At 42.4% G+C, this 17,767-nt stretch overlaps 1 protein-coding gene across 5 annotated transcripts in view; it reads right to left on the minus strand.

Moving 5' to 3' along the window:
• The window catches only part of DCLK1 (doublecortin like kinase 1), a 310,392-nt gene that overhangs the window by 66,044 nt on the left and 226,581 nt on the right, over window positions 1–17,767 (minus strand). For all 5 annotated transcript variants that reach the window (XM_067562996.1, XM_067562994.1, XM_067562997.1 and 2 more), the window contains one exon: window positions 6,368–6,462. In XM_067562996.1, the coding sequence (XP_067419097.1) occupies window positions 6,368–6,462 (95 nt within the window). The remainder of the gene's footprint in view (window positions 1–6,367; window positions 6,463–17,767) is intronic.

Here is a 17,767-nt window from a genome sequence, read left to right on the forward strand (position 1 = left end):
GGACTTGGCAAAATCAACTCCCTCTTTATTGCAAATTCAGATAATATTTTCCTTTTGTTTCTTTCTCAAACAGTAGCAGAAAAGTAAATGCTTACCTTATATTATAAGGTCATCAAGACCTGAAGCCCACTGGACCTATGTAGCATGGGTCCAGAAATATTTGATCCTAAGACAGCTAACCCTCAATACTGCAGTTGCATGTATAGTACTATCTGACAATGGTGCTTCTTTTTCCACAATTTTTTTTGTTTGGTAAGAAGACAGCATGTAAAATCCCTAGTCACTGGCTCTTTCTGATGGTAGCCAAGCAACAAGCTCATGTCAGCAGGGAGAGAGAGAGAGAGAGAGAGAGAGAGAGAGAGAGGCTCCTATTTTTCAACACCCACTCTAAGCATCCTCTGACTGATCAGATAATCCTCAAATGCCAGAGGTGTGGGAGTAGAATGGGTAGCCTCATTCAACCCACACAAGACAACATGTCTCTCAAAAGATATGCAATACAAGCCAAAGTTCACCAAGCAGAAAGGTGTAGAGTAGAGCAGCATCATTTCAAGGTGAATTAAGTAAGTGTTGGTTTAGAGAGTGAGGAAATTAATGCTGTGTTCTCCTGTGGCTTACCATCCCCCCATACACCACAGCTCATTCAAACAGCTTGGATACCTTGAGTCTCACACTAGAACTTTTTAAAACATGTAATAGATTTACAGATATTAAAACAAAAAGACAAGACAGACATTGCTGAGACCTGCCAACATACAAAAACGCCACTATCACCTCACGTGAAAATGGTGAAGACTGATGGCCTCAGCAGTAGTATTCAAATTTTCTTCCTCAAGAGAGTATTTAAAAAAACAAACCTAAAAACCTTGACTCCAAGGGGAAAAAAAAAAAAGAATATTTAAGATGTGTGTTTTTTAATTTTTGTTTTGTTTTAAAAAAGATTAGAACCTGTGAACATCTGTGTTTTCTTTGCGCGTCTGGAATTTTACATGCATGTATGGCCATAATAGGGATTTCAGGTGCCTATATTGCCAAGTATGCCCATAAATCATCAATTTGCATGCATACATACAGCATGCAAAACAGGCCCCAGATTGTGAACATCATGCTTTAAATGCTTCCCTTTCTTTTAGTAACCAATCTAGATTGAGGAATAACTGTAAATAGATAGCCCTTTTCTAATTTTTAACATAACTATTTAAGCTTATTATTCAAACTTCTCCCATATGTACATATCATTATGTTGTGGTATTTCTGAAGTGGAATGCACAGAAATGTACCCATTTGTTAGTGATGAGATGTGATGGGGTGTGTTCCTCACACTCACCCTGAAGGAGTTAATGTAGGCCACAGGGACCAATAACCTGTTAGGCTGAAAGATAAGCCCTAATTAGGGAAAGATGACGTGTATAGGAACAGAGGGCTTTGATGAAGCCACAGAGCTGATAGCAGAAAGGGGGCTGGAGGGAAGTAATCTGCAGTCACTCCCTGGGAAGGGAGGAATTTAGTCTGCATTTATTCCCTGGGAGGAGGGAGTTTGGCCTGGCAAACCCAGAGTGGGGGAAGAGAGCCAGAAGATATAGGAAAGGCTCAGGGAAAAGGCAGCAAGTTTAGGATGGTGTAGGCCGGGGCTGCTGATTAGAGGGTCCCTGACCTGGAACCCAGAGTAGAGGTGAGCCCAGGTTTCCCTACCAGCCACAGGGGCAGTGAACAAGAAGACTGCCTGAGACCCTTTGTAAGAAAAGACTTTGATAATCTGTAAAAGGAGGACTACAGTGACCTGGCCAAAGCGCCAAGCCAAGAAGACAGAGCACCCTGAGTCGCAGAAAGTGAGAAAGAGATGGCAAGGAGTGCAGTGAGCAGCAGAAAGGGGCACTGGACCTGGAAAGAGCTGGTCCCCTGAGTGGCCAGGAGGAAGCAAGGCTCTAGCAGTGAGTGGACCCTATGACAGGAGAGCTACTGAACTTTCTAATCAAACAGATTTGTTAGGGGTCACGTTTGCTTAGACTGCTCTGAATGTAAGCAACAGCCACAAAAATAATTCAAATTTGTTTTGTCCCAAGTATTTTAATTCATTCACAGCTCACGCAGAAGGCGCACCTAAATCCAACTTTTGAAATTTTGGGAATCCCAGTGCATTTACTGACCCAGTAACATTTATTTTTGGTAGTTAGTGCTGAAATAAAAATAAAATTTTCTGTGCGTCAACTTAGTCAAAAGGTGAATGTTCTGGAAAAACTGAGCAAAATTTATTCACCAATTCTTGTTACCTTATGGTAACCACCCCCCCACATTTCTGCTGTATAAAGATAAAGACCTTATTGCACAAATAACTCAAAAAACTCCTGAACTTTAAACTTTTTAAACTATTTAAACTTTTCAAGTTTGATTAGCCTCACTGGGGACTAGTCTCCAGGATAAGTAGAAAAACTATAATTCAAATAATTAAAGGAACTGAAAAGTTAGGTTGGTACATGCATGGTACAAAACCTCCTCTAAGATTGAAATAATAGTATTATTTACAACACTATGGAACAACAAACATGAAAATAATATCAAATGTAGTTAAAGAAAATGTGATTTTCTGCTGCTATTATTTATTTATTTATTTATGTATTTGTATTACCATAACACCTAGAAATCCTAATTGTGGACAAGAATGCCATTGTGTTAGGCATTGTACAAACACAGAACACAGAGACAGTTCCTGCCCCCATTGCAGCATACATCAATTGCATGGATTTTCAAATATGCAGCTGTGGAAGTACACAATAGAGATATTAAAACACTAATCTCATTTTCTATATTCAAAATCAGTGAAATTTAATTATAAAAAATACATTATTGTAATGTTAAGGTTTCATCTTTAGACAGTCAGGAAATGTAAAATTAAGGATCTCTTATTAACATTAAATTATCTATGTCACACCTAAAGAATTACTCTGGCTTGTGAGCTGTTGTGTTAAATGTCACCTCCCTATAAAGCAGGCTCAATCTTGACCTAAGATTTTAATCACAATTCTCACTGATTTCACTGGACATTGCATAGTTTCAGAAAGGCAAGATTGAGTCATATGTATGCAAACAGGTAAGGCTGAAACTTGCTTTTTCATTTCTGGATTTCTGAGTGTTTTTAACTCAAAGGTTATATTAGTGTTGGTTTTCTGAATAATGTGAAATCCTGGCCCTACTGAAGTAAATGGCAAAACTCTCACTGACTTCAACAAGGCCAAGACTTCTTCCTTTAAAAGTACACGCACAAATATAATAGGGATGATTGTAGCAACCCCTATACTTAGATTACCTAACACTTTCAATTATAAAAAATTCTTGGGAACTTTTTTTAAGAAGCATGAACACCTCTCTACACTGCAATAGGCCTTTGATATTTAATGAGAAACCCCAAAAGTCAAGGTGACTTTTCTTTGTACCATTAAATTCCGAAGTGCTATCAATCACAATTTTCTCACACTTGGGTTCTGCAGGACAATTCTGACATCCTGCCTAAATCACTGAACATTCTAAATAGCCTAGTCCATGGTACTACCAGAGCATATATATCTGGAATGAGGATCAGGCATATAGCCATGCTGAGATCTCTTTGACAAACCCTCTCCCTTCCCAGACCCAGCACATCACATTGGCTCAGCATCTCACCCCCTGGTGACAAGATATAGGTTAGGCACTCCCCTAACTCCTGCCAGTGGGGGAGGGAGGTGGAGCACATATCCCAAGTGTCTCATCTGCCCTCTGGGGGAACCACCTGGGGCAGGAATTCTCCCATCTCCCAAGCAGAAGAGAGCACCTAGCTGGGATCCACTCAAACCACTTAGACCCAGCACATAGTCCAAGAAGACCACGTCCACCCCATAAGAGCACAACATGGGACATGAGTCACCCACCTCCCTGGATTGAGGGGGAGGGGAGAGAGAGAGAGAGAGTGTGTGTAAAGCCAAGTTCCCCCCGACCACCCTGTGAACCCAGCCTATAGTACCAGCAGCCATCTCCCCACTCGGGGATAACAGTCTTTTCCTGCTGCTGGCTAAAGCAGTTAGTTCTGAAGCTCAAGTGGTTGCAGTTTGTGCTGTAGTGCTGAAGGCTCATGTGTCAAACCCCACTGATGCATGAAGGGCAGTTTGTTACAGTCAGATATAAAATAACTTGTTTATAAACTTTTCTTTTAAAAAAAACCAAACCCATAGGCAATTACATAAAAAACCCTACATTAAAAGAACATTATTTAGGATGTAAAGTCCAGCACTCAAAAGGTTATAAAATGCCAGTTTTATGGTTGACTGTGCATCCATAATTTGCCCCTTGTGATCTTTAATTACATGACCACACAGTATTTTTGTCACAAGACTTCTGACTCATTAAGTGCACAGTTTGGACACAGAACAGGGTCAGTTAGTTGCATGGGACAAACACGGTAATTCCTGCATTTCCTAACTTTAGAGTGTTTGACTTTGCAACCTAAATAACGTTCTTTTAGTGTAGTTTTTTTGCATGTAAGGTAATATATGTTTCTACATGTATACACACATTTTGTCTCTATATAAAAACACATAATACAGAGGAGTTTTGCGATCTCTATATAGCATGCACAAGAGCACACCACACATTCACATACCTTTTTCTCTTCTTCGCCTACAGACAAAGCTTTGGCCCACATTTTGCACACAGGAACACATGAAACTCCCATGGAAATCAGCGGGACTGCTTGCAATTATTAAAAGGGTCAAGTTCTGCCCTCACAGGAGAGTTATTGCTCCTTTAATTTATCTTGCATTTCAAAGTTAATTTCCAATTTGCTGAGCATTTTAATCATACCACTACCACACAATGTTTAAAACCCTGTGTAATTGCAACTTCTGCTTCCCATGAAGAGATACCATATAGGAAGAATCCATGTGCCTTACTCTCCACATTTGGATATCAAACACACATAGAAGTAATGCACTTGGCATGGAAAAGGGCCACATGGGCTTCCTTTCAACCCAATGAACATCATTAATAGGAGGAAAATGTCTTCTACCCATCCTGATGGAAAACAAACATCAGCTGTGGGGAGGGAGAAGAATGAGATGTATCAGAGAAAAGAGGCAGCCTCAGAGCCAATGAGAGAAGCCTTTATGCTGCTGATGCCATCCACCTTGGTGGAGACCCTCATCATCACTGTGAGATCCAGCAAATTCAGATGACATTTCCCCCGTCCCCAGTGACTTACTAACGATTAATCCATAAGTCTTGGGATTCAGATCAGAAGGACCAAGATGACACTGCTGTGGAAAGGGTTTCAGGAACAACTCGCACCAATGAAACTCACTTGCTCACCTACTGCGTCCCAAATAACCAAAAACCTGACTAAAATGAGGTTACGAGTCACACAGTCAGGTTTGCTTACAATTCCCCATTTCATAGGAAGCTAACTAATAGTTTATTTAAAATTGAAGGAGGCAGAGAAATCCTGGGTCCAACTGTATTTGTAAACCAATCTGAGACATGATTCAGTGACTCAAAGAAGATTTCTCTGGGGCCCATAGACCACGGTTGAGAAAATGTCAGACAAGACGGTAAATAGACATCTGTTTCATTCTCTTTGGACTGATGCAATTAATTAAATCAGTGTGCAGAGCCTGACCTCCCCTTGATCCACTCCCATATATGGGAACACTGTTGAACCAAAAATGTTCTGTTATACAGGGATTACTACAGCATTAACACAGCTACCACCATCATGCTAGAGGAAATGTAATGATGGTTAGGTACACTATGTACAGGAATCTCCCTAAGTTTTCAGTATAGGAATTGAAAATCTATTCATTCATGAATCTGGGCCTCCAAAGTACTGATGCATCCCACTGTTGCCTTGATACTGAGACATCTTGGCTGGTCCAAGAAAAAGTTATTGTATATGGTCATGACAATATAGCTAAATTCCATACAGCACTCCTTCACTTTGCCTTAGAATTAAAGCTGGGGTGGTTTTTACAAGTCATATAGTGTCTATTGCCATTGCCAATAAACAAACATAGAACTTTTAGGAGGTCTAAATTTTCCTCCAGTGGTGAAATGTTTGGCAAAAAACAAAGATATAAAAATGTTCTGAAAGCAAAAACAAAGATCCCTTTTTTTCTTCTTAAAGATAAACTACTACCCAGCACACTTAATATTGTGAAAAATGGAGAGTTGCTGTATTCCAGTTGTTTAAGAGTGTTGCACAAGCACAACAAGTATTGTATCCAAGCTCTTCCACCCCATGCTTCTGTCTAGGTGTAATGAACACTTTTGGAGAAGACAATTTTGGTGGCACCCATGCCAGATCTTTGCTCAGCCAGTCTCAAAAATCAGTTCCTTATTTTCTTACCCTCTGTTTCCGCAGGCTTCCTGGGCTGGTAGGAGATGGGCTTGGAGACTTCCCAGAGCGGGGAGTAGAAAGCTGGCTACCAGGGGTTCCATTAACTAGAAGGAAAATAAAATAAATAAATTTTTTTTTTGGCTCATGGTACCTACAGAATAAAAGCAATGGAAAATAATTAAGCATGTCTTAAATCCATCTACTTTTTCTTTAGGTACCCATTCACACTTTTCAGATTTGTAAATATTAAATAAGGTAATGCAGAAACAGACTGCTCTTTTAGCACTGTGAATCTCATATTGCCAATTAATAAAGTGGTTAAACAAATAAGCAACCAATCTAAAATGATTATTTTAGTCAGTGGTGATGGACTTAATTAAATTTTCTTAAACTGTGTAGTGCCTATGCATGCATATGATGGAAAGCCATGATTCTTTGTTGCCTTAAGAAATATTACCTATATTTAATCTCTTTCATCCCATTTAATTATGCCTCTCAGTGCTATCAACTGGGAATAAAAAGCAGCACTGCTTGCGAGAACAAATCACTATAGCTTGCTGTTAATCACTCACTTGTTTGAAGACATATTTGCATTACTATCTGACCCAAACATCACCCCAGAAGTAACTCTAATGGACTTTAGATATTCAACTGAACTGGCCATAAAATCTCAGGTATACATTATACCAAACCATCACTTACTTAAATAGTACAGTTCCTTCCAAATATTTCAATGTATTTAATTTTAGAAGCATTTTCAACCTTTGTATGACATTCTCTGTAAAATTAACAAATACCTAATACCTGAAGAGTATCATAGCGTAATACAAAATAATCACATAGGACACTAATAATGTTCTTAGAAGCTTACTAAAGCATAGAAAGAAATGTTATTTTCATTCTTTAAATAAGCAACTGGCATATTAACAATCCATATTTGTCAGCAACAGAAAAAAAAAATCAGCAACTAGACACCTAAATTCTCAACCTTACATGAATATTTACATACTAAAGTATCAATAAGGCATTTAACTTACCTTCTATGAGTTCTAACATGGACACAGTCTTAATGTTTAAGCTGATGATAGCAAGCACAAAAATTCTTGTGCTATACTAAGCCAAGCTGTAGCAAAAATCGGAAGCGGTGGGATTAGTTAAGGACAGCTAGGGCTGCTCACAGAGTGAGCTGAATGAGATGCAGGACTCATAAGCAGAAGCCTTTTCTGCGTAAGGCTGACGTCTTCAGAGCAGCAGTGGGAGGTGCAAGTGCTGTCTTAGGGCTACATCAAAGGTGTCTATTAAGCATAACGCCGCTGCTTCAGAATGCTGAGCAACTGCAACCCCCACTCTGATTCCATGAAGCTCAGAAAGTCTAAACAATGTTATATGCTGTGTACTGAATCATAATAAAGAGCCTTTGGGGGCAGTGTACCAAATGACTCATCTGAAAATCAAAATGACAATAACTCTCGTAAACCTTTGGCTGAGTGGCAGTCTAGCAATTGCTAAATCCTTCAGAGAACGCAGTGGGTATTTTAATAGATTTTTTTTAATTTAGCAAATATCTCAGTGATAAATATTGGGCCCACATACCTTTATCTTCTAACGCTGCTCTAAAGAGCATTAGAAAATGTATTATACAGCATGGTTACTAATCACCGTACCGCTGAATATTACACATCTTGCTACCTGCTTTCTTCAATGCATTTGTTAACGTAAAAGTGTACAATATATATCTGGTATCCATAGGAATGATGAGAAAAAGTTTATTTGTATGTAAATAAGCTGCATTTACACACGCACATTTCACTCAGCTAGGCTTAAGGTTCAGTTCATAGCAAGGGTAATGTACAGATCAGCACTGATGTATCAGTCACATTTAAGTGTTGCTGGAGCTTGTGCACATACACACATTTATGGAAGTTCATACAATATCTTGAGGAACCAACACTGTGAGTGTGATCAGTAACATGATTTGTGTGTCTAAACCTAGCTCTATTAATGTGTAAAGGCTGCATGAAGATATTTTGTTTGGGCAAGGAGAGAAAATGGAGAGAGAGATTTAAAATAAGATGATAGAGTCTAATCTTCAAATATGTTTGCTTTCTTAACCAATGCTAACTTACTGCAATTTTCTCTATAAGGATATAAAATTGAAGGCCATGAGATCATCTTGTACCTGCCTGCTGTCAGGGTGAAATTCAAGGTGCTGGCTACTGTTTAAGAAACCCTAAATGATTTAGATCCCAGGTACCTCAAAGACAGCTACTCTCTCTGTGACTTGCAATACCCATTGTGCTTAAAAGGAACAGTTCAGCTAATCTGTCCCAAAGATGAAGCCTGAGAGAACCACGGGGCAGGTGTTTGCAATGGCCTCTCTGTGTCTGAAATCTGATCCTGCTGAATATACACCTGGAGTTCACACCTGGTCACCTTTGGGGTGAGACATAAGACATCTCTTTACTCAGATTTTCCTGGATTTGCAAATGTTAAACTGTTTTTAGTATCTACTAGCTGTTAACTGCCAACTCAAAAAAGCTGAGCTGGTTGCTACAGATGGTTGCAAAAACAGATGGGTTAAAATCGTTGAAGTCAAAGGAGAACTCTAAGAATTTCACCTCAGTCTTTATTCTGACTATGCCAATGTTCTTCTTTAAGAATCTTCATTACAGATTCCACTCCTGGGATGTGCCTACATGCTCCACACTGAAGTCTAGAACCTTCTAAAAAGCTCTGATTGAGGACTGTACAGATCTAGTCTTGGACACACAACCAGGAATTAAGAAACCTGGATTCTATACCCAGCTCTGTCACTAACCAACTCTGAAACTTTGGGCAAGTCATATCATTCCTTTGTGTCTCTCTTACTTTCCTATCCTTTGTCTGTTTTGTCTACTTACATTGGGGCAGGAATTATATGCATGTATAGTACCTAGCATAATAGGACTCTGAGCTCAGCTTCTGAAATATAAATAAATATTACTGCTGCTGCACAAGATGAGGTTACACAAGAAGGCACTATACCAGTACTTCCTCAGTTTTTTCCAGTCACCAGTGTAACAAGGCAACTCACTTTGGTCTTTCAATGTATGGCTTGTCAGCCATTTCCTTCTTATCATCCTGGAGAGCGACTTTCTTGCAAATAGTTGAATTAATGTAGGCTTGATGTGAAGTGCTGAAGTACATCAAGAGTGTGGATTTGTTTGACAAGCTACTAGAACTCCAGGTATAGTTAAGTAAGTTTTTATTTTGGCATAGTTGTAAACTGTAAGGCTGTATGAAGGGTATGACCAGAAACCATTTGTGACAAGTACCCTAATAATTTTTAATAAATGATAAACTTTTAATAATAGGTAAAGAAAAACCTGAACTGACTGAAATTTCATTGCTTGGGGGAAAGCACACTTAAATCCCTTATTTCATGCTGCAGACCTGTTCCATAGTCACACTACATGTCTCATCTGACTGTCATGGCATATGTTCCTGCAGGGAAGACTGATGCAGATAAAAACATACCAGATTGGTAAATCAAGGTTGTGATTAATAAATATATTTAGTGAGGCAAGAGATTTCTTATCACTTTTTGATCCTAAAATGGTAGCAGTCAGAATTCTCAAGTTAATGCAAAATGCCCTTTAGTCTTATTAAGAAATAAGGTTTATTTGTTTAAAATTTAACATGCTAAAATAGCTAAATAAACTATAATAAACTATTAAATGCTTTGGCCTATGTTGAGTACATGTATGCACATACGTAGATGTGAAACTCTGTGCTTATTGTCAGCTCTTGCTGTGTTATGACTGATCAACCCTGTAAGGTCTTCAGGGCAAGGACTTCTCTTTTTATTTAGTCTTTAAAGTACATGGTACTCATATGGTGCTATAGAAATAAAAATAAAATCACTGAGAAATGGAGATTACTTACTGTAACTGGAGGTTCTTCCATATGTATGGTCCGTATATGAATTCCAAATGTGGGTATGCATGCATTCCATGTGCTGGAACTGGAACTGTTCATAGCGGTATCCGTCGACCCACGTGTGCGTCATGCATTGGCCATGTGGTGCATCTCAGGTCTTATGAGGCTGCACAGGGTCAACGCCTCTCCAAGTCTCTCTTACCAACAGGTGCAGAGCCCACAGCAGAGGGGATGGGGAAGAAGGAGGGGATTGGAATCCAGATAGTGATCACACATCTCCAAGAACCTCTGGTTACAGTAAGTAACTTCCATTTCTTCTTTGAGTGCTGGTCCTTACGTGGATTCCAAATGTGGGTAGCGTAGCAAGCGGTACTCAGCATGGAGGTGGGAGTGAGGGATTGGTAGAAGTGAGTCTGTACAACTGTGCAACTAACTGCCGCATCTGTTGCTGCTGACAGGGCTATGGCATAGTGAGCAGTGGACGGAGGACCACGTGGCTGCCTTACAAATGTCCTACCACAGGATGTCTGAAAAGGGCAGATGTGGCAGTGATGTCAGGTGTTGGAGAGAATCTGGAAAGGATTCCACTGATTCTACACTGATACATTGATTCCACACTGATACATTGATTCCACACTGATTCCACACTGATACATTGGGAGATCGACTTGGAGGGTGCTGGGAGGAAAGACCACTGCCCTGGCAGTGTTCTGCAATGGCAGAAAGCTTGGACAAAACTTGGAAAGCGTGGTTGTATTGTAGATAGAAGGCCAGCACACGTGGACATTGAGGGAACATAGTGTGCACTCTCAGAGAATTAGGGTAGAAAGTTGGGAGGTGAATGGATTGGTTGAGGTGAAATGGAGACCATCTTAGGGAGGAATTTCAGATGGAGTCATAAAGAGACTTTGTCTTTGTGGAATATCGTAAAGGGCAGGTTGGACATCATGGCCACCAGTTTGCTAACCCCATTGAGCATAGGTGATGGCCACCAAAAAGATTACCTTCATGGAGAGAGAAGTGAGGGAGCAAGTGGCCAGGGGTTTGAAGGGTGGCTTGGTCAGAACTGAGAGGAGGAGGTTGAGGTCCCAAGGAAGGGTGGGTTTCCAGACTGATGGGAAGGTGTTGAGGAGACCATGGAGGAAACGGGCCATGGTTGAGGATTAAAGACAGAGAAGCCATCAATTGGTGGGAAGAAGGCACTGGATGGAGAAGTGGGTGAGGCCCAAGAGTTGAAGGTGGAGGATGACGGGTATGGAAACTGAGTCCAGGGCATGGTGATGGTAGGATGCCCACACAGTGAAGCATCTCCATTTGATAGTATGCCCTGGTGCATGGATGTCTGCTATGTGAGAGGACATTGAGCACCATTTGTGGAGAATACACTGTCTACGTGTGAGCCTCATCCAAATACCAGGCCATGAGGTGAAGCGGTTCTGAGTTGGAGGGTCAGAACTGACCGTGTGCCTGCCTGAGGAGATGAAGAGAGAGAGGAGGCAGATTGGAGGGTAAGCGGAGAGGTGAAGGGTGTCAGTGAACCAGTATTGGTGAGGCCAAAAGAAAGCGATGAAGATGAGGACTGCCCAATCCTGTTGTACCTTGTGGAGGATCTGTGGGAGGAATGGTATGCATGGGGAAAGGTGTATCGAAGTCTGGGTGCCCAGGGGAGAAGAAGCGCATTACCCTGAGAGCCTTGCCCAAGAGTGCCTGGAACAGAAGAGGAGAAGTTTGTGGTTGGTCACAATCAGGAAGAGGTCCCAGCACAGCATGCTCCACTGGTGGAAGATGGAGCGGAGAGTGGGGTCGTGGACCTCCCACTCATAGTTGTTGTGAAAGGAGTGAGAGTATTCACAAGAAAATTGTCAGTGCATGGAAGATTGACTGTGTGGGGTGTGATCCTGTGCCTGAGGCACCAGTTCCAGAGGTGAATGGCTTCAACGCAAAGGGCCAGAGACCAGGCTCCTCCTTGTTTGTTTACAAAGACAACAGCCATCATGTTGGAGAAGAGTTGCACATGATGGGAGTGGATGAGGATTAGGAACGCTTGACAAGTGAGGCAGACAACTTGCAGTTCTAGGATATTGATATGCATCCTGGCCTCCATGGGGGACCAGAGGCCCTGAGCTGTGCGGCCCTCCAGATGAGGGCCTCACCCCACAAATGAAGCGTCCGTTGTGAGAGTGGTGCAGGGAGTAAGAGGGTTGAAGAGGGTGCCAGTCATGACTTTGGATGGATTGCACCACCATGAGAGGGAAGTCAAGACCAAAGGGGGGCCCATTTGTTGAAGTGATCCACTTGCGGGTCGTAGAGGGTGCGAAGCCACAGTTGGAGGCATCTCATGTATAGGCGTGAATATGGGGTAACAGAAGTGCAGGCCACCATATGGCTGAGAAGGGAGAGGCACCGGTGGAGGCATGTACAGGGATGATGGTGGAGTTGTGAAATGAGGAAAATGAGAGCAGTGAAGTGGTCCACTGGTAGAAAGGCTCATCCTGCAAGGGAATCTAATCAAGCTCCTATGAAAGTAAGGTCGACTTGTCCTCATTGACGCAGATCCCATCCCCAAGGCAGTAAGGAGATCTTGCAAGATGCAGATGGTGATTAGGAGGTTTTTCTCAGGACAAGGCAACCAGAAGCCAGTCTTCCACGTATGGGAACAATGAGTGGCTGAGACATCTCATACAGACAGCAATGACCAAGAAGACCTTCGTGAAAACATGGGGAGCAGTCACTATTCTGAAAGGGTAGATTTGGAACGGATAGTGTGAGTGTCCCACCATGAAGAGAAGGAATTTGCGATCGGCAGAATGTATGTATGCATCCTTCATAATGAGAGCTGCAAATCAAGCTCCAGGGGGAAGGCAGGGGATAATCTAGGGGAGGGTGACCATGTAGAGGTGGTACTTATGGATAAAGCGGTTCAGAGCCTGGATGTCTAAAATGGGGCGAAGGTCACCCTTGTTCTTCAGTATAAGGAAATAAGGGGAGTAGAATCTATGGCTATGGTAATGGCATGGGATGTATTCTACTGCACCCTTCTGGAGAAGAGTGTGCGCTTCCTCTTGGAGGAGATCATGTTGAGATGGATCCCCAGGGCCCTCACAGGGAGTGTAATGAGGAGGGAAGGAGAGGAACTCTATGAGGTACTCCTGGTATAGGATGTCCACCACCCAGCGATCGGTGATAATCTTGCTCCAATTGACAGAAAATCGAGCAAGATGGCCCTAAAGATAACCAGAGCAACTGAAGCAAGAGTGGAGGAAGGTTCATAGGTCTTGAGGGAGGAGTCAAAATGGGTGTTTGGACAGGCATGCCGGGAACAAGGAGGTGGTGGAGGTGCTGGCGGCAGAGTATCGAGGCCGTAGAGATTGTTGGTAGTGGTGGGAGGATAAGGTTGATAAGGCAGGGCAGGTATGGTAGTGGAGGCAGAAAGATACCCAGTGCTGGTGGGGAATTGGGGCTGGAGTATAACTGTAGCATGGTGTGAGAGTCCTTGAGTGAACGAAGATTTTTGTCGGTCTTGTCACTCAGAAGATTCTGCTTATCAAATGGGAGGTCCTCAAGAGTGGTCTGGACCTCCTTCAGGAAACCAGAAGTCTGAAGCCAGGAGTCCCTGCGCAGCACTATTCCCAATGCCAATGAGTGGCATGTTGTGTCTGCTGTGTTCACCGTGGCTTAGAGGGTAACCTTGGCCATCAATTTGGATTTGAACTCAGCTGTCTGTCCTCTGGAAGGGAGGCCTGAAATTCCATTAGTTTATTGTACAACAGGAAGTCGTACTTTGCCAGTATGGCCTGGTAATTGGCAATATGGAATTGCAGCACTGTTGATGTATAGACCTTTGCGCCTGATCAGGTCGAGTTTCTTAGCTGCTTGATCCGGAGGGGTAGTCTTGAAGTGTTCCTGTTGAGTGTGCTCAGTGCTGCTTGGACCATTAGAGAACTGGATGATAGGTGCGTAAACCTGTAAAGTCTGTGTCTTTGGCAAGGATGAAATGCTGCTGTTCCATCCGCTTAGGTGTAGGTGCCCATGATAGTGGGGCATGCCAGACAGCATGGGCCGGTTGAAGGAGTACACTATGGATAGGAAGGCCCCGCCATGCAGCGGAGTAGGTCCTGGTATTGACCATGATCGTCCAGGGATGAAAGAAGGTGGGATGAGCACCTCATCCGGAGATGGAGAGGAACCTGTCAGGATCAGTGGTTCTGACGATGCTGGAGGTGTTGGGGTTTCCTGGGGTTCCACATAGATGAAGGAGCAGTGTAGATGGGCATAGGCTGACAATGAGATGGTGGCAATGCCCCATGGTCACAGTGCAGGACCCAAGGATGGAAGTAGGACCAAGCGTTTGGATCTGCTGCTACCAGTGGCCCATGAGGGTATCAGAACCATGCCTCAGCGGGAGGCCCATATGCTGGTGCATAGGGCAGGCATCGTGGCTCTAGACTGGAAAAGCGCATTAGAGAAAAGGTGGGGTCCTGCTCCGAGGGCCACTTGGAATCGGGGGTTATTCTGGGAAGACTGATGCCATTGGAATGGCCAGAGCTGGTGGTGCGGAGCAGCTCTGTGATGATGTCTCAGCCTGCTGGACTGACGGTGGGAAGAGGAACAGAGCAGAGCAGGATTTTGGCCAAGTAGCCGCAGTTTATCCATCAGGGATGGAGGCTGCACAGGCTCTGGAGATTCGGGACGTGATGGGGAAACAGGATATGGTAGAAGTAGTTTGGCCATGGGTGTAAGAGGAGACAAGTGGCTGGGCATGTGCGGAACCAGGTGCGAAAGGCCAGGTGGTTTCAGCAGCGTGGACGGAGCCAGGGTTGAAGGCAGTGGCCCCGTGACTGAGGCCGAAGATGATGCCAACTGATCTCGATGATGTTTCGTCTTGTGCTCCAGCTGAGGTGTCTTGGGAGATGGAGCAGCCAGATCACCACATGACTTCTCACCTGACCTGGTGTGGCTCGAGGAGACAACACTGTGTTTAGGGGCGGTCCCTCTCAGGGAGCTGCCTTTGTGCCCAGAGGCGTGCTTCTTATGAGCATGGTGGGGCTTCATCGGTGCCGCTGATAGTGCTGGTGGCTGGTGGTGCTGCTTTGGAAGAAGCTGGAGAAGCACTCACAGATGGTAAGGCTGGACACTCCAGTGGATCCGCTGGTGCCACAGTTGAGTGCGCATGCAGGTTCATCGCCTCCTCCAGAAAGTGCTTTCGGAGCCGAAGCTCTCGAGCCTTACAGGTTCGCTGTGGAAACGAGCGGCCAATGGAGAAGCGGGCAGTGATGTGGGCTTCACCAAGACAATAAAGGCAATGTTGGTGCTTGTCACTCACAGAGAAGGAGCATAGGCATGAAGCACAGCTTTTAAAACCAGCTTACCGGGACACAGCCCCCTTTGGTGTGTGGGACACCCCACATGGGGTGAAGTAGCGAAAACCAACTAATTATTAAGTACTATACTAACAAACTTGGAAAAACTATATACAATGAACTAGAAGAAAACTACGCAGTACGAATGAAGAGGAAGAGGGGTTTGGACTCTAACAATCTGGTGGTAAGAGAGAATTGGAAGGGTGTTGACCCATGCAGCCTCATAAGACCTCGGATGCACCATGTGGCTCACACTGACATATGTGGGTCAATGGACACTGCTACAAACAATTCTGGCTCCAGCACATGGTGCTCACATGCACCCATGTTTGGAACACACATAGAGACCAGCACTCAAAGAAGAACAACTGATACCATCTAATTAAAGGAATGGAAAATGTGATGAAAAACAAGTGATAATATTGTAAATAAACTAGGAGTTTGCCTGCACAGTGCAGTAAATAATTCATTTTTTAAAACTAGCTTTTTAATTAAAAAATAAAAATGAATAAGACTCAAAGTTGCTAAGTGTCCTCTTGTGAACTTGGATTTACCAGCATAGAGTATGATTTTTGGTACAGTATTTATAAAGCTTGCCTATTGAGGTCTGAACATCTTGTACGCTGTAAACATGTTTGTTTGACTGATTATTTTATGTTCACTGATAAGATTTGCCAAACATGAAAGGAGTGTGTGAGAAGAGGAAGAGAAGGGTGGTATGTGAGGCTTTTTCCAGAACTGAATGGGTTACACATTCACATGTCACCACTCTCAGTTTAAAAAAAAAATTTACAATCATCTCAATGACACGTATAGTTCATGTAGCATAGCCATTAACCCATTGTCTTGCTAATGCCTGCATTTGTTGCTCTCCTTCCTCACAAACACTTTCTCTCTCTCAAAGACTATATAATTTCAAAGTAGTTGAGGAACAAAACGTACCTTGTGGTTTTTTCCCTTCTGTTATTGTATTTTAATTGTGGGTAGGTTTTTTTTTTAGGTTTTGCCTTCACTGCAAAATGATGAGGTTTTTACAAATAAGCTATCTCCATGTAACATCCTAGGTGGAAACAAGGTTCTGAAATTTTTCCCTTGATGTAGCTAGTCAAGGCCAACCCCCAGGGATCAGTGTCAGGTTTATCTTGACTACTTACAGAGGTAAAAACTACCTGTGTCTTGTCTCTAACTAGGGTTTTTTATCAAGACAGCGATCTTGATATAAAAACACTTCTGTCTTTACTGCTCCCCAACCCCGACAAAATATTACTAAAGTGTTTTTGTCAATAGATTAGAAACATCAGTGGTACAGATCAGTCTCAGCCCAGCAAAATATAGGATCCCTCTTCAGGGAATATAATTCTAGGCTCCAGAGTGTCCATGGAGATTTGTAAATCTACAAATCCAGAAACAGATCACCGTCAGTCCCAAAGTATAAGGATGTGCACAGTAAACTACACTTATAGGGTGGAGTCAAAAAGTGATTTTTTTTTCTGCACTGATATTTTGCTCTAAATGATGAATAATTGACTTTTGTTTCTTCTCTGTTTTTTATCAGAATTCATCAGATATCTATGAGTTTGGCCGCTAACTTCACATAGTGTGTCAAGTAAAAATTAGCTAAAACTGGTGACCAGCTGTTGAGAATGCACGAACAATCTGTCTTTTCAGGTGTTTTGCCTAATTGGAAATTTGAAAGATCAGTCTGGTTAACTGATTATGGCCAGGATTTTTTAAGTTAAAACCCAACTCTGTCTTAGTTTCAACAGTATCTGGACACCTAACTCTCTTAGGCTCTTTTGAAAATTCCAGTTTAAATGTCTTTATTTCTCCATTTTAAACATTGATTTTATTATGTATATAAACGTTATATAAAAGATAATCTTCAGTTTCTTTAGGATAAATGCTGAATACCATCACTATAAGTAAGAAATTAAAAGAACCCAGGATCAAAGTAAAACTGATTTTGATATCCCTAAGAGTGCAGGATTACTTCACTTCTTCTATAGGCTTCTACACCTGGTTGCAAGAAGAGTTGTTCTTCAGCACATTTATGAAAAAAATTGTCAGCTAAACATGATAATAGTGTGGATAAAAACAATGACACCATTGAAGACAATCTGATTTGTCAAGT

Source organism: Emydura macquarii, unplaced genomic scaffold (assembly GCF_026122565.2).
Source record: "Emydura macquarii macquarii isolate MOO-44397 ecotype Brisbane River unplaced genomic scaffold, CSIRO-AGI_Emac_v2 contig_2473, whole genome shotgun sequence".
NCBI classification, from domain to species: Eukaryota; Metazoa; Chordata; order Testudines; family Chelidae; genus Emydura; species Emydura macquarii.